The sequence below is a fragment of the Neolamprologus multifasciatus genome, chromosome 20, assembly GCF_963576455.1.
Source record: "Neolamprologus multifasciatus chromosome 20, fNeoMul1.2, whole genome shotgun sequence".
Classification (NCBI taxonomy): Eukaryota; Metazoa; Chordata; class Actinopteri; order Cichliformes; family Cichlidae; genus Neolamprologus; species Neolamprologus multifasciatus.
The window spans coordinates 17554846-17582002 of record NC_140458.1 but is presented as its reverse complement, the minus strand read 5'-3'; the positions used below and the strand labels follow the sequence as shown (position 1 = coordinate 17582002).

At 39.7% G+C, this 27157-nt stretch overlaps 1 protein-coding gene across 2 annotated transcripts; it reads right to left on the bottom strand.

Moving 5' to 3' along the window:
• Positions 1-574: 574 nt before the first annotated feature.
• rcc2 (regulator of chromosome condensation 2) lies at positions 575-27157 on the bottom strand. Of its 2 annotated transcripts, none has more exons than XM_085145895.1 (13): positions 27008-27157; positions 25747-25968; positions 25253-25346; positions 12109-12252; positions 11903-12034; positions 11567-11655; positions 9229-9343; positions 8202-8368; positions 7888-8068; positions 7097-7202; positions 5933-6005; positions 4011-4088; positions 575-3218 (listed from the first exon to the last, which is right to left on the bottom strand). In XM_085145895.1, the coding sequence occupies exons 2-13, from the start codon at positions 25945-25947 to the stop codon at positions 3114-3116; spliced, it is 1485 nt and encodes a 494-aa protein (XP_085002021.1). In that variant the 5' UTR covers positions 25948-25968; positions 27008-27157; the 3' UTR covers positions 575-3113. The 2 variants fall into 2 exon arrangements, with proteins under 2 accessions (XP_085002021.1, XP_085002022.1); XM_085145896.1 differs by lacking the exon at positions 27008-27157 and adding an exon at positions 26750-26949.

Below are 27157 nucleotides of genomic sequence, written 5' to 3'. Positions count from 1 at the left end.
CCAGGTGTTCCCAATCCAGGAAGGCGTGGACCGAGGGCGTGAAGCCGCCAATCCAGGAGTTATGGTCAAAGGTCTTAAAATACCCCAATTTGTCCTGTTATCTATTGTAATTCAAGTTGTTGTTACAAAGTAAGTGGTGAGCTGGCAGAGGTTTAAATAAAAAGGTAAGGTTGGAAGAGAGAAGGACCATCATAATACTAGCCAGCTGAGTCTAATAATATGGGGTGATAACAGGAGGCGTGTAAGACTGGTCTCCACTATAGTCACGTTTTGGGTAGGTTCAATAAATTTGTCCAGATTTCTAGAAATTAGAGCTGCTCCATCCAAACTGGGATGGATTCTGTGTCTCTTAGAAATACCATGTTTTCCCCAGAAAGTTTCCAAATGGACACCACTCAGACAGCCACCATTTTAAGGCAAACATGGACCCTAAAGATCTTTAAAATATGGTTTATCTAACCAGATTCTTACTCTGGATAGCATTACCTTGGCCTCCAGTAACACTGTGAGGAACCTTGGAGTCATTTTTGACCAGGACATGTCCTTCAATGCACATATTAAACAAATATGTAAGACTTCCATTTGTGCAACATCTCTAAAATTAGAAATATCCTGTCTCAGAGTGACGCTGAAAAACTAGTTCAAGCATTTATTACTTCTAGTCTGGACTACTGTAATTGATTATTATCAGGAAGTCCTAAAAACTCCCTGAAAAGCCTCCAGTTAAATCATGCTGCAGCATATTTCACCTACACTGACTTCTCTTCATTAGCTCCCTGTTGAATCCAGAATCAAATTTCTCATCCCATACAAGGTCTTGAAAAATCAGGCTCATCATAAAGACCTTGTAGGCTGTTAATTTACTTGTTGTTCCTAGAGTATTTAAAAGTAGAATGGGAGGCACAGCCTTCAGTTTTCAGGCCCCTCTTCTGTGGAACCAGCTCCCAGTTTGGATTTGGAAAACAAGATTCCCTCTCTACCTTTTGGATTAGGCTTAAAACTATTTAAGTGCTCGATAAAGCATATAGTTAGGGCTGGACCAGGTGACCCTGAATCCTCCCTTAGTTACACTGCTGGGGGGCTTCCTTTGATGTGAAGAACCCCCCCCCCCCCCCTCTCTGTTTCTACACTACTCTGCATTAAATCAGTCATTATTTCTCTGTGGTTTTCTTCCACTACAGTGTTGTCCGGTCTTCCTGGTCATGAGCGCTCCTCTGAGCCTGGTTCTGCTGTAGGCTTCATGTTAAAAGGGAGTTTTCTTTCCCACTGTTACCAAAGTGCTTGCTCATAGAGGACATCAGATTGTTTGGATTTTCTCTATCTTCAGATGGTCTTAACCTTACAGTGAAGCACCATGAGGCAACTGTTGTTTGGTGCTGTACAAATAAAACTGAACAAACAGGTCACCATTCACACACCCCTCCCCATCAACCTCCCCACCTCTGAGGTGGATGGATGGCTGAATCGTTTTGTTCAATCTGACCTGAGTAGAGGTTTGACTGCACAGACAAATTCATTTACAGGAATCTTTATTCAACCATTTCAATGAAATAAAAAAAGCAAGAAACAAACCAAACAAAAACATAACCCAGAGAAATTTCACCATTAAAAAGAACGCACTGCACCTTATCACGTCGAACGAGTTTAGACAGTGCATTGGTGGTTTTGAAGGTTCAGACCTGTTTGTGAAATTGCTTAGAGCGCTGTAAAAGTTAAACTTCATGAAATAAGCAAGAGAAAAAAAAGAGCTAAGAGACTCTGTGGTCTTGGAAGGACTGAGGCGTGCATCATTGATGCAAACATTGAAGAAACAAGGAATGTAACATCAACATGAAGTGCACAGAACATGACTGCTGTGTCTCAGGTAATATTCTTCCATACACTTACTATTTAATGCATAAGTGTGCTCACAATGACAAGTGCGACTGCATAGAGTAAACAGAGTACCTGAATGGTATACTCAACAGCTGGACCAGGATGCATACGAGCCATCCGTGTTGTTGCACCAGATCATCTTTTCTTAGTTTCCCGTGTAACCATAACAACAATCAGCTTGGCATTTTTCAGACTTTTGGCAGTTGTTAATAAAGCTGTGGTGTTGTCAAACTGCACATGGATACTCCAAGTATAATTTGCAAAGAAAAAAAGTTTTTTAAACCTCATTCTGGGGCAGTCTCCAAAAGTATTTTAATCAGATTTGACTCGCGATTCTATGCATGCAGTTTGGTCCTGGTGAACACTAAAGTCAAACCTTCAATTCAATCAAAAGAAGCTTCAGAATAGCTGCCCAGAGGCATTACCAAGATGGCTGCCAAACATCAAGACAACTTCAGTCAGTGGAGAGTATACAACCAACTGTGTTTAATCTGGGTAAACACTATCCTGTCGACCTTAATGCAGTCTGCAACAAAGTACTTAAGTGCACTATATGGAAGTGTATTACTGCAAGTATTCAAAATGAGACACAGTGTATGTTCCAAATCCTGATTATAATTTGCAGCAGTCGCATACACTCGGTCACACTGCCACAGACAAGACGGATCAGCTGATCCTCGGAACCAAATAAACAAGAATTCCATAACCTGAACATACATGTAGAAAAAGGCACAGGTATGGAGTGTTGGTCTTTAAAATGCCCCCAGTAGGAAAAGACCGAGGGCTCCTGGAGTAGCACCTGTAAATGTCACAACTATCAATACTGAAACAAACAAACAGAATTAAGAGACCCGACATGAATGAGAAAAGAAACTGGAATGGGTTTTTTGGGAAGCACAACTTTGCTGGACGAGATGTGCTTAGAACAAACCGTTGCAGGCTCATTGGGAAGTAAAGATATCTTGACCATTCATTGTGAGAGCTGGACCATCCAGAGCATCTGTCAGTCTCCAGTCCCATCTTCTCTGATTTGAGTGTCCAAATTATTGTGGAGTCTGTTGGGAGTCGAGATGTGTGGATAACCTTCAGACTCGTGAACACCTCTCCCCTCAACTCAACCATCCCACTAGCACGATGCCGTGACTAGTAGCGACTGAACAGGTCAGGTATTCCTGCTGATCACATGGTTGTTCCTCTGCTCTGTGAAATGGGTTGAGGTGTCACTGCTGGTGGGCCCTTCAGATTGTTCGGGGGTTGTACTCAGGCAGCTTTTTAAGTTTCTCCTGTTCCTGCTCAGTATCCTGTCTAGCAATGACCAGAGAGTGAGAGTAGCCCATCACCACCTGGAGAAACAACACGCACGTTATTTGAAAGAGAAGGACATTTCCCTGCTTCGTGGTAAATAGACAGGTTCTTATATTTCAAATCTACCTGAGTCCTCAAAGCGCTTTGTACAACCTGCCTCATTCACCCAGTCTCACAGGCACTTTTGTCGTATGCTTTTTCAATTTAATTTAGATGACTTTTTTTTTTTTTTTTAAAATATACCACATCACAACAGATGCCTCAAGGAACTGTACATTGTAAGGCAAAGAGCCTACAGCAACTATTAGTTGCTATTGTTATTATTAATTGCTACAATGTGTAGCAATTAGTCTACAGGTTTAAGGACATCACTACTGAAGCTGAGTACAAGCAAACTAGGGCTGATATAAGTTTTACTTTTATTCTATCCAAGCTCACACACATTATACAGCTTATCTACCCGTAAGCACTTATAACTCTCTCTCTCACACACACACACACACACACACACACACACACACACACACACACACACACGGGTTCAGTATCTTGCCCAAGAATACTCGAGTTTTTGGGAGTCTGGGATCGACTCTGCGACCGTCTGATTGGTAGCTGACCAATCAGACCACGTTCTACCACCTGAGCCACAACCGCCCCAGTACAAATCCAAGACTGTCTGAAACTATGCATCAGATTTGGATCGGATCATTCACACATTCTAATTATGTGAAACTTTGGCACTGCTTAATTTGATCAAGGATTGATCAGCGATTGTAACAGTATGCATCTTAATGACTCTACTTCAAATAGTTACCACCTTGTCCATTTACCTGCTCAATGTAGATGCCATCCAAGGTCTTTACCTCCTGGGCGGTGGTGGAGGATTTGGGTTTGGTGTCTCCATATCCCTGCAAGATCAATGACAGATGTGATCAATGTTCATCTCCTATCTTACCACAAAACAGCCAATATCACAATATTTCACTTGCATAAACATTCTTCGAATTTGGAAGCAAGTCACTGGTCAAATTCATCTTCATGTGAATGTCAAAGAGATTTTGACAAGACTGTAGCAAGACTAAAGCACACTACAAAATTTCAATGTAACACAAGACTGTGGAGTCTTATGATCGTTTTCCAATTCATCCTCCAACTTTAATTTTCCTGTGTCCCACTTATTTTAAGTTATAAAGTAATTTAAGTACTAAGTTGTTTTGCATCCTTTTCCCCCGTTTTCCCTTGCTGCCTACTGAACAGCCATCGAATGGTCTTCTGGTCTTTCGACTTCACAAACTATACAACACACTGATGGCCCTGGATACTCATACTGCAGTCAAAAACAAAAATGCACAAGGTTGGAATCAGGCGGTGGGATAAAATTGTCCTTAGTATACAATGAAGTGCAAGCTGCGCCAAGTTGCAACTCTTACAGTTTAACTAGTCCATTTCAGTCTGGACTGTCAAAACTGACCAATGTGACAGATGCAATGCCTCTTCTTGCAACCTGAGCCACATGTTTCCACTCCTGGTGTAAAATGAACAAATGTTGGACTGACTACTTCATGATCATGTCTAAGGTTTTAGGGACACGGGTAAATGCGGAGCTTTTCATTGCTATTTTTGGAGGTTCCACTTGTTCCCCTGTAGATTACAAGTCGTTCTCTGTTAGGAAGATATATCCTCCTTCTCTGGAGTTCACCTTTGACTTCCCCACGTTTTTGTGGCTCAAAGACGAGATTTCTTTAACTGGAAAAGATCAATTTCACATTTCAAAGGTAGCTCTTAATTTCTTTCAAATTTCTTTTATTGGTTAAATTTTTTCCAACTATGTCTGTAGTTTGTGTATACCCTGTAAGTTGATTTTGTTCATCTTGATGTTGTGTTTTCAGTGGGACAAACATTTCTTCACTTATCCAGGCGACTTCTTCAGTCTCAGTTTCTCCCACTGAAAACCCAGCATACAGCAGGGGTGGGCGACATATTGAATATAATCAATGTATTGCGAGTTTTTCCATGCACAATGGCGAAAATGACTTTATCATAACCACAGAGTAGAAATTGCCATGGCAATATTAAGTTGTCTGCATGTAATTCACAGAGTTTTTTTTTCCCCCCCTCCCAACTGGAAAACTTGCTACCTGACACACTGCTCTGAGCATGCGTGTTTAAATACTGTCAACGCGCGTTTCAGACGAGCAATGAATGAGACTCGCTCGTCGCTTGGATTTTAAGGAGGATGTCAAACAAAATGTGGTAATTTCCAAAACATGCTGTAAAACTATTGCTGCAAATGGAGCAGTGGCATGAATTTATTCCACCAGCTGAATCATCCACTGCAGAATTAAGACTTTTACACTCTGCATGCCAACGTCTCCCCACTCACCAGCGGAAACGTTAAACCAGCTGTGACACCCGTGACTGTTCTCGGTCAGTAGTTTTTACACTCAGTATCTAGACTTTTGTTTCTGTAATTTGAGGGCATCACATTTTTTATTTGACAGATTTTATGTTATTAGCACAAAAGAGCACCTGTGTAATTTCAATCGTTTTATTTTGTTTCACAAAATATTGATATTTTCACTAACTAAATTTTAATTTTATTTTAACTAAATGTTACTATTTTAACCAAACAGAACTATTGTTCTGTATGTTTTTTGTTCAGGTTTAAAAACAAAAATAACGACAGATTATGTAGACGATGGCCTACAAAGCTGTTAACACTGGACATGTGATGTCTCATAATGACTCTTACCAGCTCTCCAAATGTGGGCGAGGGTCCCCAGCTGATTGTACTCTCATCTGCAGCAATGATGATGCTGCTCTTCCTGATCGATACAAACATGCAAACAGAGTCAGAGCTACGGATGTAGATAAGAAAACAACAAACAGTCCCAAAAGTGTATGTAAAACACTATTAAAAGTGCTTTACTTACATTAATTGTATTGTAAAGTACTATACATACATATTACACATATAAGGTGTTGAATAATGACCCATCTTATCTTAAAGACCTCATAGTACCATATCACCCCAAAAAAGCATTTGGCTTTCAGACTGCACGCTTATTTGTGTTTCCTTCAGCTTCCTGGCGCCTCTTCTGTGGAACCAGTTCTCAGTCTGGAGTCAGACAGCCTCTCTACGTTTACTGCAACAGGTCTATGCTGCTGAAGGCTTCCCATGAGGAGTGTGACGAGTGTTTTTTCTTCACTCTCTTTTTTCATTCACTGTGTTTTTACGCCACTCTTCATTTAATCAGTTATCCCTGAACCTTGTTCTGCCAGAGGTTTCTTCCTTTCAAAAGGAAGTTTTACCTTCCCACTGTTGCCGAAGCGCTTGCTCAAAGGAGGTCATGTGACTGTTGGGGTTTTCTCTGTATTATTGTAGGGTCTTTACCCAACTGTTGTTTTGATTTGGAGCTATACAGGTTAAACTGACTCTAATATGCATATGATAATATATCAGTGTGTGTGTGCACAGTGAACCTTCAAAGGTGAGTCTATAAATCAAAGCGTGAGAGAACTGACCCTGAGGAACTGTTCAATTAGGGCAAGATAATCCCAAAACCAAAAAATACTGCCGGCTGTGAGTGGTACCCCTTAGCAACACCTATGGCATCAATATGAAAAAATCCTAGGCGACTTCCTTCCTGACTTATCACATTCACAATATTTTAGGAAAACGTGCCTTGTGATCTTGAGGTGGAGGTTTAAACTTATCTGAGGTTTCTAGTAGATACATCTATGTCTACGAATCTACGTCAGCTTGTTCTTGAGTTATCACATCAACAAACCATCCACGCTGTCCACCCACCTGGTGGGGTCCCCACAATACTCAATCAGGCTTTTATGGCTGAAGGGTAATAAAAAACAAAACAAAACAAAAAAACAAAACCAAACAAGTAACGACAGCACTCACCCACATGCCAGGCTGCGGATCTTCCAGCCACAAAGATCCTGCACGGCTTTGGGGTACATGGTTGACTCTCTAGAAGTATTGGTCACCCCCCAGAAAAACAGCCCACCTGTAAAATACAACATGTACAGATTTATACATGTGCTCCTCTCACACCTCTCATTAAAATTGTAGTTTCTGTAAACAACCTTGCAAAGAAAAAAAAAGTTTTCTTTTCTTTGGAAGACAGAAAGTTAAAGAAGCCTTTCTTTTTCACGATTACTTCTTTATGGTTTCAACAATTTGAATACATTAAAAATAATCGCAGCTTGTAATGGCTTTTTGTAGCAGGAAATAGCCATAAAACAGTTTTTGTCCACTAGGGCATACACGTCATCATCTGCTAGGCTTCTGCTTCAGTGATGTCTGAGGGAGTCCATCCTCTTTATATTGAAGAAATGGTTTATATTTAATTGATTTAATACTTCGTTCTGCCAGTGTAATCTTATGCAAATGACTATAACACAAGTCTAAATTATGAGCAGACTGATAGGCACCTCTTTTATGCTCCTAATTTCCTTCAAACAAATTTACTGTGCAGCTACAAAGTTACATTTTAACTCCATGAGGCTTGTTTCTAAAATGCATTCGGTTTGTCTAAACTGTTGATGGAATGGACTGGTGGGCAATTCTGCGTGCCACATGACTTCCTGAACATCCAAGTTAAACAAGAAACTGTGAAAACTAGCAGTATCAACGTTCATGCAACCTACTTGAGCGAGACTGTTCAGAGATCTTGTTGCAATGTGACATACCCATCTCGCTGACAGCAAACGAACATTGGTAGCCTGCATAGATCTGACTGGCACCACGGCCAGGAAAGTCAAACAGCTTGACCAGCCGGGGAACCATCTCATCCTTCTGCTCGGTGTGACCGAGGCGCCCATAGCCGCCAAAGCCCCAGGTGAACACACGCTTCTGAGAGTCCAGCACCAGCTGAAAACACAAACAGCAGCAGTTTGTAAACCCTTTTGCAAAATTTTAAAAAAATCAATCAATCGATCGATCAATCAATCACTGGCCATCTAATTTGATTTGCTCCTGATAAGACTTCTGGGAATCCTCTCACCGTGTGATTAGCCCCGCAGGCCACGTCTCTCACAACCACGTTAGGCACAGGCATGATCTGGCCATCCTTGGACTTCTCAATGAAGATCGCGACACGACGAGGGATGAGCTCACAGTCGAACTCTATGCGCTGGGCACGAGCTATGAACTTTCCATCACTGTTGTGGCCTGCAGTGACAGAGATGCAGAACAATAAAAAACTAAGAATGGAGTTTATCGTTCCCAACACATCAGTGCTTTCCAGTGCACAAACTACACTACTGTGTCTACATGATACATATCCCGTGGTATGAATTTCAGAATTCTATGCCGCCTCATTCACACAGATGAAAGGGGATGTTCTGGCCTTGCTGGACTCTGAGAACGACGGCGTTCGTACTCACGCCATCAAGTTTACCGAATCTTTAATCATCACTCTTTCACCGCGGACAGCTGACTCCTACGTCCCCAAGCGACAGGAAGGCGACATCAGCCTGGACAAAGTTCCCACAGATCACTCGTACATTCACTATGTATGTACGAGTGAATGTACGTGGACATCCACAAACTTGGATGTCCATGCTGTCAGCCCAAGTCTAACCTGGGAAATTCACCATGATGGAAATCATTTGCATGCATTTAACTACAGTTTTCTAGAATAAATCAGCAAGAAAGGTTTTGTGAAACACGTCAGTGATGGTGAACTGTAACGGGCTCAATATAAAATGTCATTTCATCTTGAAGTGTGTAGTTTGTTAACATATGAAACACTTTATTTACCAACCCAAACAGATGCACCTATGGTATCAATTTCAAAATCTCGAGTTAACACATACACAACATTTTTGGAAAACTTGACCCTGAGGTTGAGATCGCTGAAATTAAAACTGCTCTAAGAGTTTTAGTAGATGCACCTATGGTAACAATTTAAAACTCCCAAATCGCTGAGGAGTGAAAACTGGTGTCATTGCAAACAATCTTCTGCAGCCTTAAGCAGTTTTAAACTGTAAACAATGTTAAAACATGAAAACACTGTGCTGAGAGCTTACCCAGCTGTCCATACTCTGGGCAGCCGAATGAGTACAGGTTTCCTTTGCAGTCCACCACCATGCTGAATTCAGCACCACAAGCCACCTTCACCAGGGGCTGCCCATTGTAGGAAATCTACAGAGAAACACAATTCAGTTTTATTTATATAGCACCAAATCACAACAGTTGCCTCTAAGTGCTTAATACTGTATGGTGGCACCCTAAAATAATGGAGAGAAAACCACAACAATCAGACAACCCCAGCAGCCTAACCCCATCACAGCAAAACTAAGGGAGGTTTCAGGGTAACCCAATCCAGCCCCAACCAGCTTTATTAAAAACGATGCTTTAAGCTCATCTTAAAAGCCACGAGTGTATCCGTCTCTTGACTGACTGGTTCAACAGAAGAGGGACCTGAAACCTGAAGGCTCTCTCTCCCACTCTACTTTTAAATAGCCTAGCAGGCAGTCTGAGAGGAAGTGATAAGCAATAACTTTAATTGTGTATCACAGTTTAAAACTGAATTTGTGCTTCACAGTTTGAATAAAAGACACACATTAAAAGTATACATGTTCAGACATACAGACCAACCACATGGGGTAAAACATTCATTCCAACGTACACACTTAGATGTAAACTACAGCCCAAAATAAAGAGGAAAAGATTAAGGGAACGCTAACCTATAAATGTGTTTTCAGCAGTCGTTTAAAAGAAATCTCACGCTCAACCTGACAGGGTGTTTGGGCACCACAGCCTCACCAACATGATCGCCTCTGGTGGGACTGTTAGGAGATCCTGGTTAGAGGATTGGACAGGTCAGCCGCAATGGTAAGCTCTCTGAAGTTTACCATTGCGGCTGACTAATCAAAGGTCCTGGGACCCTGTTTCTCAGCTCATTCCAGGTGCTGTATGTTTGTTTTTTATTACAGGTACAGCAGTTTGCCATACATTATACAGAGCTCGAGACTAACTTTTTGCCACGGTTGCACTGGTGCGCCCAACTTTTTTCTTAGGTACACCAGCCAAATTTTTTCGACCACATCGTGACTTCTTTACTTTGAAAGGGCCTGCTTCATCGCCCCACTTAAGATCAAAGTGGGCGGTATGTGGCCCGTGATGTAAAATTAATTTGATACACATCGATCATAATTTAAGACCAATGCATTAATTAATCAAAGGAGTAATTAATCATATGATTATTGGGGTTTTCTCTGTATTATTGTAGAGTGTTTACCTTACAATATACAATATATGTGCCTTTAGGCAACAATTTGCTACATTTATACAACACTGTTTCTGATGCTGGGTTTAAGAAATAATTTTGCTTTTAAAACATGTAAATGTTTTGTTCTTATGTATCACTTTTCTACTCTGCAGGAGCGCTCAAAGTTCTTTATACAATGCCTCATTCACACCTCTTCACACAAGCACTGTTTCAATGCAGAAGTGCTTTCTATCTAACATTCACACACATTCATGCTCTGATGGATGCAACAGAAAGCCACTCCTGTTTGAGGATTCTGACAAGAGGAGGCAGCGGTGTTGATTCATTTAAATTAACCACCTCACTGCTGTAACCAGGTTTCTAGCAGGCAGAGTAAATCAATAACTTGATTAAATAATTAATCATTTACTCACAGAGACTTGGAAGAGCAAGACCACTATAGAATAAATTGTGCACAAGAAAACTATAATCCAGGCAAATAATTTTATTTCACAGGATCAATTAAATTCCTTGCATGTAAATTCAATAACCTGCATGTGAACTTAGCAGCCACATGCACAAAGAAGCCACTGTCTACGTGAGTATGTCTCCTTGGTGCACTGCTGCAGTTTCACAGTCTGTGGGTAGCTCTCTGCGCTCTAAATCCTGTATGCACAAATCAACTGATTTCTGAATGTTGGAGGCAGAGCACAAAGGAAGGAGGTGTCCTGCTGTGGTCACTTTAATGGACTGTTCAGGTTACGGCTTTAAACTGAGTTACATCGCGGCAGCGCCGTAAGCGCTGTTTTAAACCATATTTGTTTACAATTTGGAAAATAAAGTTAGCAGAATTAACGATCCAGTCATTGTTTGCTGTGTAGCAGAGGAATTGCTGACAACCAAAGGATTCTAAGGTAAACTATGAAGCCACTGCACTGCTGTCCCATTAATTAGCAATTTTGTTTTTGTTTGATAATTTTATATAATTGTTTTGGGTTTGTTTTTGTTATTTTGAAACCAGAAAAGCTATGGAATAGCAGATTAACTGTATTCATTTCCTGTGACTGACAAGACTTGGACAGCAGTGACACCTACACCAGCACACTTTATCATCTGATAAAGGAAGGAAAAGTACGAGTTACACCCTGGCTTACCAGTGCTGGGGTGAGGACTGCATCAGTCTGGTTGCCCTGACCAAGCTGGCCCAGCTTGTTCTCTCCAAATGAATACACAGCGCCATCCTCTGAGGAGACAGAGTACCATCAGCAAACATGTTAAAAGCACAGAGCCATTACCGACTGGATTTTAGTTTGGAAACCTCCTTCGATGACCTGTGCAATCAAATCAGTAATGCGTAATCCAATCCCAGAATACAGTGATGTTTCATTTCAACAAACGGCTGTATTACACGATCTTGTGGCTGTTCTGCACAACCACTGAAAACAGCTGCTGTTGTGCAAGGAAAACCCACACTCCCCAGTTAAGCCTACCTGTGAGTGCCAGGGTGTGATTGCGTCCACAGGCTACAGAAACAATAACATGCTCTGCCAAGGCCTCGATTAACTTGGGAGCTTCCAGGCGCTTGGTGTCTCCATGACCCAGCTGACCTTTGTCATTACGACCTAAGGAAGCAGAAAGACAAGCTCAGTGTCTGATAGCACAACCAACACAGACAACCACTGTGCATGTTACTTACCCCAGCTCCACAGCTTGCCCTCTGTGGTTATGAAGAGACTGTGAGCAGCACAGGGGCCAGACACCACGCAGCTAACCTGGACGTCATTTAGGCAGCCATAACGATGAGGGCCCCAGAGATTTTGGCCCAGGTTGCGGAAAGCAGCTAAGAAACACACACAGAACCCGTGTCAAGACCCCACACACACACACAAATGCACAACACTGGCACAACACTTCCTCTGTACCTTATTCTGTTCATAAACACTGCATTCTTTAAGAATGCTGACATTTCTATAAACGGAGCACAAAAAAGAAAGTTTGTGTTTGATCATTTCTTGTAACAATGCTTCTTTGTAATAACTAAGGTGCACGGTTGGCTTGGAGAACTTTAATAGTCTAACTGCACGCAACACTGTCAAAAAAAACAAAAACAGCATTGACTGTATTTATGTGCCAAGTCAAAAATATACTTTCTAAAGAAAATATTTTTGTTAAATGCAAAAATATATAAATAATCTCAAGTGCAGTCAAAGCTTAACATTTTTATTGGTCTGTGGAAAAAAAATTATATTTTTAAATAAATGCAATTTCATTAACACAATATTTTATATTATTTCAATTTTATTTTATTCAAAAAATATTTCAAGTGGATGTGGTCTGACTCTGCCCATGGCCCCCTTTAGACTCACCCTTGCTTGGCCTTCAGTGAGCTGTGTAATATAAACAGTTCATCTGCTGATTTTAACGGAGGATTTTTCACTGTGTAAAACAAACAGCGGTGGAGACAAAGTTTACTTTTCTTCAGGTCAGCGTTTGTTGATCAGGTGGTTTGATGAGGACTTTGCTAGCTTTTCCCAGTAAAAGGTTTTAATGGCCAGGGCTCGCAAAATCGCTAGCCCGACGTCCCGGGGCTAGCGATTTTTCCAGTCGGGCTACCAAAATCTAACTCAGCCCTGCCCGTCGCGCTATCATAGGAAAATATATGTCAGTGCTTTTGCATTCTTTCGCCAATGTAGCTGAGTAATTATGTCATTGGCATCGATGAGCCACTGTCAATATGTGACATATTGAAATCGCGTTTGAATTTGCGCTTGCTTTTTGCTTTCATTTTCATTTTGCGATCGCGCGAACGGTGTATAGAGAGCGGCAGCACTGATTGGTGAGTGACGATTAATTGCGCACCAATTCCTCTGACATCGTCTTATCACTCATTAGCTTACTATTCAAACGCGACAAGTGAAATCTCTCGCAGCAAGCTTAAACATGTGAGAGGTTGAGTGCGCAAAGAATCGCTGATCATTATGTAAGTACGTGTGTAAAAGCAGCAGGATTTACGCTGGTATTTTAGTTCTGCAGAGCCAAATAAGACAGGTCAGGGTGAAGAAGGGGCAGCCAAAGAAAAGCCGATCACAAAACGGAAAAGATATGACAAATCGAGCCCGTTCTCACTCCCGAGGCGTAACATGGCGACGTTTTGTCACGTCCCGCGGCGTTCCTGAGGAACGCGAAAGGAGACTTTCGGCGTTCTTATGGTACGTGGCGGGATATGGCTGAAATCCAGTGCAATGACGCTCCCGCGGTAACCAACGTTCCAGCCCTGTATTCCAGCCCTAAACCTAACCTTATCCCTAGCCCTAACCATAACCTTTTTCCTCACCTTAAACAGGACTTAAATGATGTTAAATAGCGTGTTTCTAAGCTATTTGAAGGAAAAGAGCGAACATGTGTAGATTGAGTCCATACGGTTCTCATATTTCCTCATTTTTCCGAGGTCGTCATTTAGGAACGTGGTGGGTAGCCGAAAACGTAATATGTTGACGATTTGTCACCTAGCCTAAAGACTATGAGGCAAAAAGAAAGCGCAGCTTTTTTGGTTTCATGGACAAAAGAATTTCTGTGGCTGGAATATGACGAGCTGAATAACATGATGTTCTGCCAGGTGTGTTGTGAGTTTCATTTGATTTCTGAGTCGACAAGCGCCTTTGTTACTGGGACCAGTCATTTTAAGAAAGACCCCATCAGAACCCATGAGAAATGCAAGAAATGCATTATTGCCCAGTCTGCAGTATCTTTCCCAGAACAAACACCAATTGCAAAAAAACATACTACAAATAAACCAAGCACAACAAGAACTCCTGAAAAAGCTGTTTAGAACAGCGTGCTATATTGCAAAGAGTGAACTACCACTGGCAGAATTTAGCAGTCTTTGCAAACTTCAAAAAGCAAATGGCCTAGATCTTGGTTCCACTTACTTCTTACCCGTGACTTCAGTGAAAATTTCAGATTCAGGATCTGACACAGACTGATTCATGTTCTACACAGTTCTTACAAGTTCATAGAAATTTCTGTTCAATTAGAACCAAGTATTTGAGTTGATGATTTTAATTTTTATACAGTTGTTGTGATTTGTATTTTAACAATTTTTTTGATTAATTTTTGTTTCCGTTACAATATTATACTTTAATGTATAATATTGTAAAGGAAACCAAACATAAAAAAAAAAATTCTTTTTTTATTCGGGCTACTTAAATTTATTTTGGGCTACCAAAAACTGAAGAATGCCTGCCCGAAGGGCTACCAGAGATTTTGAAATTTTGCGAGCCTTGATGGCGATTACAGGAACAGTGCCGCTGGTCAGCGCGACCTCCCGATGTTATCGGCTACACCTCTCTGCTCTTCTCCGGTGTGTAAACAGACTCTAGAGTCACGAAAAACGAATAAAATGCACCTGGAAAATGTGGCGCATTATGGCGTGCATTTTTAAGGATGCACCATTCAAAAATTCGTGACAACCACCTCAAAAAACCAATTTATCACACATCTAGTTTTCTTTGAAAACTGCAAGTGGCCAGAGTCAGGAAATCCACTGCTGCAGCTGAGTTGTGGTGTCTTTCAGGGAGAGCAACAGCTTCCCACTCCTGCTGATACACCAGGACAGCAGTGAGAGGAGCCAGCCAGCTGAGAGATGGAGAGCAGAATAGACACGCTGTTCTGCCTTTATCAAAGACTGATAGTTTAAAAATAACTAGTTACCCGTTTTCAGGTAATATTTAAATAATTCTGTCATTAAAATGGGATGTTTTCAGTCGTGCTCAGGTCCTACAAGCAAATGTAAACAGGTACTTAAACGTTCGACAACACTTGAAACATCCAGTTACATGAAACATGGTGTATTCTGGATTATACTACTGTTACATCTATGTATTTGTTGCATGTTATTGTTGCAGATGACAAATGCTTTATATATTTTACAGTAAGTTCACAATGATGATATTCATTTGTATCATCTCTGCGCTGTTAGAGCTGTTTAAGACTGATATCTTTTCCATCTGGCTTGAAACAGTGCACATATACAAGCACTCCCAGTGTCACGCGAACTTTTATTTCCTAAACAAAACTTACACTTAAATTCTTTTTTCCATTTATACTTCCTTTACAAAAAAAAAAAAAATTGTAAATTCTGGATTTGACATAACCAAATTGATTGGAATATATATATACACTCACTTCATGTAGTTAACACCATCATCAGCTGGTTAAATAAACAAGCCCATTCACTCATTTGGGGTCCAGATGTCAGCATGAATGAACCTATTTCAGACTCTTTGGCTGCAATGATTTTTTAACCCCAGGATCACACAGACTGTGACATGTATGGCCGGTTCATAGTGAACAGGCTGCATCATCCACTGACTTCTCTACTGCAGATGTAAACTAATCAACCACTTATTGATTTTGTCTGGGTCTGTATGCCCCTACATCAGTTCTGCACCATAATTATAGCAGCAGTCAGGTAAAGACAAGAGCATCCACACAGTAAACAAAAGCACTCACATGCACAGAGAGTGCTTTTTTTGGAGCCAATTTCTTTTCATGTTGTTTGGGAAACGGTTGCAGTCATTTATTGAAAATTTTGCAAATATAAATGAAAATACAGGAAGCACAAAGTCTATGCAGTTCTAATGAGCTTGAAATGAATATTTGATACGTCTTTGTTCTTTGCTCTCCTCTATGAAGATAACACCACATACTGCTGCATCTCTCTCGACCTCCTCCATAGATACCACATATTGTAAATTTGCATTTGTCACTCCTTAAGACCTGCTGTCACTGAATTTTGAGGAAGCTTGTGAGTGCTTTCCTTAGTAAATCAAATTTTTGCCGTTTCTGTCTTGAACAAAGGTGACGACAGGATTCAGGAAAAATTTACTCTAGAGGGTAAATAATGGCTTCTTGACAGCCACACGTCTACTTCTGATGAGGCTTGGCATACAGTAGACTGATCAACTGACAGGCCAGATGCATCTTTTAGATCCTGTGTTGAGTCTTTGCTTGATTATGTTCCTATTTCTTATGGACATTAGTTCTTGAAGATCTCTGAAAGCTTGGAGGATTATTGTTTACAACTATTAAGCAAAGTATAAAATAGAAATAAGACGGCTCAAGATTTTTGAGGAATCATTTTCAATGAGTAGTTAGTACTTTTAACTGGTTGTAATGAAAGATACAATCAATGTGACTCAAACTGCTCCAATGTTACAGGCTTAAAGCTTTCAACATGTCCTGATGTTGTCTCCACACTCTCAGATGTCCAACTAGGGGCTAAATTTGACAAGTACCTGGAATCTAGTTAAGTGCTAGTGGTTCAGCTTCCAGTGCAACAAGTCTGCAGCAGTATATCACAGCTGATAACATTTGTCTAGATGATGTTCAATGATTTCTCTGCTCATGATATGCCCCTACTGCCCCTAAAGACAACAACACAGGGACTTGATATCTACAATATGGTGAAGAGATTCTTCATGGAGGAAAAAAAAGAAGATACCAGTGAAAAAGCTGTTGACGTAACTACAGATGGAACAGGTGGACATGCAGGCGTCATTGTGCAATGTAAAAATAACACAGATTCCCCAACATTTCTACATTACCCCTGCATCATTCAGCAGCAATATGATGACTCCCATCATAGAGATCATAATTAGCATCTGGAACTTTTAGCTGAATATGGTAACCTGTTACAAAACACAAAGATCCGATGGTGCAGGTGGGGGTGAGTTTGGCAGTGTTTTTGTCACTTTTGAATTCAATGAGTTAATGCAAACCCAAGATGAAGACATCTCGCTGTAAATGCATTTAAAGCTACGATGAAAATTCTCTCTGTACATTTACAGAGGAAGAAAAAAAATCCCTGCACTTTCCCTCTGTGCAGTCAGTGCTGAATGACAATGCTTCTGCATCTGGGGCTTTGGACGAAGCTGCAGACAAGTACGCTCAAGTCTTAAACAGACTCGGACAAGAGTTTGAGAACAGGTTTAGTGACTTTGATCGACTTGAGCCGTGTGTGTTAGTCATCTGAAATCATTTCATGTAAGTCTACACGACATGCACTGCTGAACAGCTAAGTTCAACTTGGATACTGGACAAGATTAAAATCCTAACAAAATGACCTCCACACATCTACAAGACTCACTCAGAAGTGCAGTGTTATTGTGTGGATGCTTTAAGGCATCCACACTATTGAGTTCCTGTTTCTCTTTATTCTTTATTATTATTATTATTCTTCAAGTTGCTTCCGTACGTTTTTCGCCGTAGAACTACTTCCACAATTTTTATGCTATTTTCACCATTCAAATTTTAAACTATTCTGCTATTTCTGCTAATTTGCGCAATATCTTTTGGTATTTTTTGCTATTATACTTTTTAAAATATTAAGCTTTTTATGCAATTTTTTGTCCCATTGAAATTAATGTAAAACTTCCAAAATTCTGCTAAATTTTGCTTGTTTTTGAAACTTAACTACTTCCTCATACTTTCACGTAGAACAACCATTCAAATTTTAAAATGTTCACAAATCATTGAGCTATTCATGTATATTTCAACTTTTTCATATCTGTTACCGTTTTCATCTTATCCCTCTTTAAGTTTAGAGTTGCAAAATTGTGATTTTTCACAAAATACATGCGTTGTTATGGTTGCTATGCACTTGGCTTTCAGTGTGGTACTGTAAGTTTCGCAGTCTTCTCTTCATGTCCGAACAACTTCTTGCTACTTGCTCAATTTTTACTCAACTTCCACAAATTATACATCAAAACGTAGGTATTTTTGCTGGCTTTCAGAAATTGTCACTATCATTGTTGTGGGATTTATAGAATTTTGGCAAATCTCCTCAGACCAACACAAACTCTGAAAACTCTCCATAGAAAGTCAATAGAGAGTTTGTTCAAAATCACCGCTTGATTTCTGTAATGAGAGTCATATTCGAATCGCCATATCTCCTTAACGAAGCGAAGTCAAGACATGAGGCTTGTGCCAATATATCTTCAGACACTCCTGACGCTCACAATTTAAAAAGTTTTTTCTCACCTATTACCATTTGGCCATGAATTACGTTTGTTTGAGGGTAGGAAATTCGATCTTCGCTCAGATTTCTTCAGATTTCAAACTCTGGAAATGAACCACTTTTTTCTCTTGTCATATCTTTTTGATGGATTTCCATAGAGACCTAAAAATTTCCATGACTGTTCACTAAAGTCCGCTGTCTCTTACGGTGAAGGAATGATATCGATACTCCAAATAGATTTAGAGTTACAAAGCGTTGTTTGAGGGCAAGTCAAGGCAGTTTTTGCTTCGCCTCTACTCAGTTATGGTGCATTAGAAGTCAAATATCTTTAATAATTCATATTTTAATGATAAATTGTCAACACTTGAAGATTCCCCCATCTCTGCTGAACAAAACGGTGTAAGAATGATCGTTCTAGCCCCTACGGTTAGGAAATTATGGTCATTTGTTTGAGTTTAGTCCTCACTATGAGAAATAGACTGCAAAAATCCTGCCTCTCTGCTGCGTGTGTAAAAACGGCTGCACCTGTTTTGGCGGGAAAAAAGTACACAGCCTCTCTGATTGGTGGATTCAAATTTAGCAGCTCCCAGGCTGCTTGACTGACCTAAAAACTGGCTTCTCTCTCTTTCTGTGTGTGTTATAGTATTTCTAAATGATAGTATTTCTGCTTTTTATAATATTTCTGCTAAATTATAGTATTTCTGCTTTTTATAATATTTCTGCTTTTTATAGTATTTGAGCTTAATATAGTATTTCTGCTTTTAATAGGATTTGTGCTTAATATAGTATTTCTGCTAAATTATAGTATTTCTGCTTATTATAGTATTTCTGATTTTTTTATAGTATTTCTGCTAAATTATAGTATTTCTGCTAAATTATAGTATTTCTGCTAAATTATAGTATTTGTGCTTAATATAGTATTTCTGCTAAAATATAGTATTTCTGCTTAATATAATATTTCTGCTTTTTATAGTATTTGTGCTAAAACATAGTATTTCTACTAAATGTAGTATTTATGCTTAAGTGTCTGTGAAGGTTCTCAGTCATCCAGGTCATCGTAGTCAAAGGAGCTTGCAAAGAAAAGCGTCTGGACTTCTTTAAGTTACTTGAAGACGTTTCACCTCTCATCCGAGAGGCTTCTTCAGTTCTAAGGTCAAATGGTGGAGAGTCCCAGATATAACCCTAGTGGGAGTGTCCCCCCACAGAGGGACAAAAGGACCCCCTGATGATCCTCTAATCGCCTGAGCCAAGGTGTGGAACTGGGTGTGGGTCCCAATCAGCCAGAGTTTCGGGTGATTTCATTGTGAAACCTGGCCCCACCTTATCATGCGAATTCCTGAGGTCAGATGGCCCAGGGTGTGAGTGGGCCTTAAGGCGTCTGGGAAGGGATCTCAAAACTGGATTATAGATGGCAGAGAGTTGGTGTCGTAAACCACCGCCTCTGTTCAAAGATGGTCGCTCACAGTGGACATAGATGGCTTCTTTCACTCCTCTTTCAAACCATCTGTCCTCTCTGTCCAAAATGTGAACATTGGCATCCTCGAAAGAGTGTCCTTTATCCTTAAGATGCAGATGGACAGCTGAATCTTGTCCTGTGGAGGTCGCTCTTCTGTGTTGTGCCATGCGCTTGTGAAGTGGCTGTTTGGTCTCTCCAATGTAGAGGTCTGGGCATTCCTCGCTGCACTGTACGGCATACACCACATTGTTAAGTCTGTGTTTTGGCGTTTTGTCTTTCGGGTGAACCAGTTTTTGTCTGAGTGTGTTGCTGGGTCTGAAGTACACCGGGATGTCATGCTTGGAGAAAACCCTCCTGAGTTTCTCTGATACACCGGCTACATAGGGGATGACAATGTTGTTGCGCCTGTCCTTCTTATCCTCCCTCGCTGGTGTCTGATCTTCTTTTCTGTGCCTCTTTGCTGACTTTAAATCCTAAATCCTTTTCTATCCTAAATGGGCGTTTTTAAAGTCAGCAAAGAGGCACAGAAAAGAAGATCAGACACCAGCGAGGGAGGATAAGAAGGACAGGCGCAACAACATTGTCATCCCCTATGTAGCCGGTGTATCAGAGAAACTCAGGAGGGTTTTCTCCAAGCATGACATCCCGGTGTACTTCAGACCCAGCAACACACTCAGACAAAAACTGGTTCACCCGAAAGACAAAACGCCAAAACACAGACTTAACAATGTGGTGTATGCCGTACAGTGCAGCGAGGAATGCCCAGACCTCTACATTGGAGAGACCAAACAGCCACTTCACAAGCGCATGGCACAACACAGAAGAGCGACCTCCACAGGACAAGATTCAGCTGTCCATCTGCATCTTAAGGATAAAGGACACTCTTTCGAGGATGCCAATGTTCACATTTTGGACAGAGAGGACAGATGGTTTGAAAGAGGAGTGAAAGAAGCCATCTATGTCCACTGTGAGCGACCATCTTTGAACAGAGGCGGTGGTTTACGACACCAACTCTCTGCCATCTATAATCCAGTTTTGAGATCCCTTCCCAGACGCCTTAAGGCCCACTCACACCCTGGGCCATCTGACCTCAGGAATTCGCATGATAAGGTGGGGCCAGGTTTCACAATGAAATCACCCGAAACTCTGGCTGATTGGGACCCACACCCAGTTCCACACCTTGGCTCAGGCGATTAGAGGATCATCAGGGGGTCCTTTTGTCCCTCTGTGGGGGGACACTCCCACTAGGGTTATATCTGGGACTCTCCACCATTTGACCTTAGAACTGAAGAAGCCTCTCGGATGAGAGGTGAAACGTCTTCAAGTAACTTAAAGAAGTCCAGACGCTTTTCTTTGCAAGCTCCTTTGACTATTTATGCTTAATCATACTATTTCTATATATTACTGCCAGGTCCCCAGGCAGCCAATCCTCTGTGAGGACTGAGACATTCAAATTCACAAATCAGAGCCTGCATGGCTTCCCAGCCAGCCAATCATATCTGAGGGCTCAGGCATTCAAATTTGCATATTGGGGCCTGCAAAAATCCTGTCTCTCTGCTGCATGTGTAAAAACGGCTGCACCTGTTTTGGCGGGGAAAAGTACACAGCCTCTCTGATTGGTGGATTCAAATTTAGCAGCTCCCAGGCTGCTTGACTGACCTAAAAGCTTGCTTCTCTCTCTTTCTGTGTTGTGTTATAGTATTTCTAAATTATAGTATTTCTGCTTTTTATAGTATTTCTGCTAAATTATAGTATTTCTGCTAAATTATAGTATTTCTGCTTTTTATAGGATTTCTGCTTTTTATATGATTTGTGCTTAATATAGTATTTCTGCTTTTTACAGTATTTGTGCTTAATATAGTATTTCTGCTAAAGTATAGTGTTTCTGCTTTTTATAGGATTTGTGCTTAATATAGTATTTGTGCTTAATATAGTATTTCTGCTTAATTATAGTATTTCTGCTTTTTATAGTATTTCTGCTAAATTATAGTATTTCTGCTAAATTATAGTATTTCTGCTTAATATAGTATTTCTGCTAAATTATAGTATTTCTGCTTTTTATAGTATTTGTGCTAAAACATAGTATTTCTACTAAATGTAGTATTTATGCTTAATTATACTATTTCTATATATTACTGCCAGGTCCCCAGGCAGCCAATCCTCTCTGAGGACAGACATTCAAATTTACAAATCAGAGCCTTCACGGCTTCCCAGCCAGCCAATCGTATCTGAGGGCTCAGGCATTCAAATTTGCATATTGGGGCCTTCACGGCTTGTAAGCCAGCCAATCATATCTGAGGGCTCAGGCATTCAAATTTGCATATTGGGGCCTTCACGGCTTGTAAGCCAGCCAATCATATCTGAGGGCTCAGGCATTCAAATTTGCATATTGGGGCCTGCAAAAATCCTGTCTCTCTGCTGCATGTGTAAAAACGGCTGCACCTGTTTTGGCGGGGAAAAGTACACAGCCTCTCTGATTGGTGGATTCAAATTTAGCAGCTCCCAGGCTGCTTGACTGACCTAAAAACTTGCTTCTCTCTCTTTCTGTGTTGTGTTATAGTATTTCTAAATTATAGTATTTCTGCTTTTTATAGTATTTCTGCTAAATTATAGTATTTCTGCTAAATTATAGTATTTCTGCCTTTTATAGGATTTGTGCTTAATATAGTATTTCTGCAAAATATAGTATTTCTGCTTTTTATATGATTTGTGCTCAATTCTAGCATTTCTGCTTTTTATAGTATTTCTGCTTTTTATAATATTTGAGCTTTCTGCCTTTTATAGGATTTGTGCTTAATATAGTATTTCTGCAAAATATAGTATTTCTGATTAATTATAGTTTTTCTACCAAATCATAGTACAGTATTTCTGCTTTTTATAGTATTTATGCTTAATATAGTATTTCTGCTTTTTATAGTATTTGTGCTTAATATAGTATTTCTGCTAAATTATAGTGTTTCTGCTTTTTATAGGATTTGTGCTTAATATAGTATTTGTGCTTAATTATAGTATTTCTGCTTTTTATAGTATTTCTGCTAAATTATAGTATTTCTGCTTAATATAGTATTTCTGCTAAATTATAGTATTTCTGCTTTTTATAGTATTTGTGCTAAAACATAGTATTTCTACTAAATGTAGTATTTATGCTTAATTATACTATTTCTATATATTACTGCCAGGTCCCCAGGCAGCCAATCCTCTCTGAGGACAGACATTCAAATTTACAAATCAGAGCCTTCACGGCTTCCCAGCCAGCCAATCATATCTGAGGGCTCAGGCATTCAAATTTGCATATTGGGGCCTGCACGGCTTGTAAGCCAGCCAATCATATCTGAGGTCTGCCGTTTCTTCTCTCGTCATATCTCAGCGACGGATGTACAAAGAGCAATGAAAATCGCAGTCAAAGTACACCAAAGTCCGCTGATTCACCCAGTACAAGAATTATGTTTCTAGTCCACCTAGTTTTTGAGTTACACGGCGTTTTGTAACTCCAAAAAACGGCGTTTTTCGCCTCTCACCGCGAGCTAATTCTGACTGCTCATCACCCTGTTTTCCAGTCACCTGCTCTCTTTCCCAGTGGCGCAGTTGGTAATGACACGGGTCTGCAACCAAAAGGTCGTGGGTTCGATTCAACCTTGGTCAACATTTTTTTTGCCCTACAAATTAATACACTATCACAGACAAGTAATTCATATTCATCATTTATTATAATTCAGCAAACTTTTATGATTTTAGCAGCTTTTTTGCCAAATCATGGTTTTTGTGCCAAATCATAACAGTTGTTTTATGTTATAGTATTACTACTAAGTGGAGGAATTTCTGTCATGTTACAGTATATGTGCTGATTACAGTATTTCTATATTATATTTCTCTTTCTAAATATAGCATTTCTGCTATATAATTGTATTTCTGCTATGTTATAATATTTGTGTTAAACCAGAGTATTTGTGCTGAAACATAGTATTTCTGCCAAATGATAGTATTTCTGTCAAATTATAGTATTTGTGCTAAAACATAGTATTCATTTAAAATTACAATATTCATAGTTCATCACAGTGTCTCTGGTAAATCACAGTATTTCTGCTATGTTGTACTATTTTTCTAAATCATAGTGTTTCCGTAATGTTTAAGTATTTTTGGCTAAATATATTCTTTCTGTTATCTTATACTATTTCTCCTAAATTCTTGTATATTTGAGAAGTTATGTTTCTGCTAAGTTACAATATTTCTGCCAAGTTCTGCTATGCTATTGTATTTCTGCCAAGTATTATGTTTCCTCTAAGATATTGCAGTTCTCCTAAGTTATTACTTTTTAGCAAAGTTCCTTTGCTTCTGCAAAGTTTTTACAATTTCTGCAACTTTTCAGCTTTTTCAGCTAGTTTTTGCAGACAGCTTCAGCTTTAAAGCATCCACACTGCATTTTCGCAGGAAATGCAAATTTTTCTAGTTTATATTGTAATTATAGCCCAGATTACAGTTCACTGGTGTACAGCATATCTGTTAGTGGGAAACCAGGCTTCCCACTAACAGATATTTACAAAGACGTTTTCAGTAAAAGACACTGTAGTTCTGTTAAACTCAAATATTGTACAAAAATGTTATCAGTTCAAATAAAAAAAAATGCTACGTGATTTGAAGTTGTGACAGTTAATGGTTTCTTAAAGAAAATGCTACAGAAATTGTTGTGATTTTAGACAAAATGCTACAAATGCGTTCATTCATACAAAACTGTCAAAATATTTACAAAAATATCACAAGTGGAAACAGACTTTCAAATGTTGATACAGAAGATTCGCACATATAAATAATGTTGTGTATTTAAATCTGCGTTTCCCAAATAATTGCAAATATTAATTCTCTCAGATAGAAATATTAGCACTAAAGGGGAACAGCTGAACTTTGTTATTCAAGATATCATACATGTAGCACCTCGTACTACTCTGTATGCTTCAAGTAACTCTCAGTTTAACAAAAGGTCGGTGACCCTTGACCTAAAGCGCAGTATAGGTTGACCTTAAAACTACCAGCACCATGGAAGCTCATGAAAGGTGTGTTTGTATCAAACAACAGACGTACTGTTTGATAGAATAGAAAGGTAAAAATAACATTTTGTAGCTTTGCTTATGCACTGAAGTCTTTTCTTGATAAAAATAGTTTCTCTAACAGGCTCAGGACTACAGTGTGCGCTCTCTGTACAAGGACCTCAGGAAGCTTCTTAATCACGCCATCATCACCAAAATATTAAAAATGACTAGATGAGTCATACTCCCTAAGAAAATGGGATACACGTGGCCATGCCAACATACAAGAAGTAGACTATCCTGTGACACAGGTACATCATAGGATAGTCATTTGAATTGTGTTTACCTTGCTGTTTGGGAACCTCCTTTCTTCCAATCAAATCCCAGTTGGTTGCCCCAAAGATGAGCAGTTGGCCCTTTACCTTTGGGCACTCGAGTTTCTGCAAAAAGAGGACAATAACTATAAAAAAAACAAAACAATGAATAAACAAAAAATAAATCTAATCTAAATTTCCTGGGTCAAAGGGAAAAGTAGGTTTTATTTTGTATTATTATTTAGCAATCACCAAACAGGAACAGCTTTAACACAAACCTTTCATACAGCGAATATTTCTTTTTAAACAAGAAAAACTAGTTAAAAAAATGCTGATTAAATTTCATATTACAGGTCAGGCTGTACTACGAGAAGGGAAAAGCATAAACACACATGCTGATGAAAAATAACAAAGAAAGGCGAACGGTTTGACTGACGGTCATTATCAGGTAATAACTGAGAAATGTTTGTAACACAGAACACTTTAACTTTCAAAAACCAGTCAGTCTTTGTTTGATCAAACGCACTATTTTCTCTTTCACGTCGTCTGCCACAGTGACCGGTTGGAGACCAGACTTGGTGGTGGGTTTGCCGGATTTCTTGTTGTTTTCCTGCTCAAAGTCAAACTCGTCATCACTGCTGAAATCCCTCTCTCTCCTTTTCCCGCTGGCTCGCTTCCTTTTCATCCCACCATTCCCTGAGACATCTGTCACCTTCTTGCGTGGCATCTTTCAAACTCAAGCTGTTTTCTGTGGAAAAGAAGAAACCACATAGTGTTATTCAGACCACATGGAAACTTAATTGTCAAAGAAACCAAGGCTGTGGAAAAGACCAAACAAAGGCTTGTTGAATAAAACTACTAACGTGTTAAATTACAGAAACATTTATTTGAAGTACAGCACAACACAATAAGATGTGAATGAAAAACCCTGTGCAGGAGTTAATTACCAAAAACTTCAACTCATTAAACTCGTGGGTTGGTTATGGCGGAATGGACGTTATTAAAAATAACTAAATGTTTCAAATCGGTCTTTTGTTAACGTAAACTTAAGAATTGGCGAACTTCACTGGCTACAAGTTCACACGCTTGAGTTGATGCTGCCAGCACTATATGTGTGCCGTTATATAAGTTTACCACATTCAAGAAGCCCAAATTCATCTCTATTGTTACGTACAAGCTAATAAAATCTCCCCGGATTTCTTAAATTACATTCTTAGTGGCTGTCTAATACTCGGCTATTCGACATTGGCGTCGGGGGAAATACACAAACAAAAAGAACCACCTAGCTTGTTATGCACACACAAAAAACAGCAAACTATAACAGTGCACCGGTTTAAGTTTGCGAGCTAGCTGCTAGCCTCATTAGGCTGAGCGGCTAACCTCTGTCGCTCTTTGTTCACATAATGGTTGGGTACCAAGCTAGCTGATGTGCTAACACACGGCGTACGAAGTTAAATAGTTAGCCGCTACACAAACAAGCTGCGCAAAGTTTGTATATTGTACGAAAACACCAACACTCTCGAACCCACCGTAAAATAATGTCGCATAAAATGGGAAAAATAGACGACTTGATAGGTTTCATTAAGCTAACGTTACCTCTCTACTGTATGCTAACACACATTCTAAATAAAGACATAAACACAAACACTCTATAAAACGATGATACAACATAAAACTTTATCCACGTTTTCTTGGCTGGAAATATTTTTTAATAAGCCCAGGTACAATCTGTGTGATTTCGGGAAATATCATTATTAATTTTAGACAACTAAAAATAAATCAGATACCGGCGATTTCCTGATTCAGCGGCTCTCTGTCCGTCTCCGGTTTGATTGATTTGAACAAAAGAAGCTGCAGTCTGCTTTTACACCACGTGGTCTGCTTTTCGTATTCATACAGGAAGCCGATACACACAGGGGTGCCGCCGGGGGCCCCGT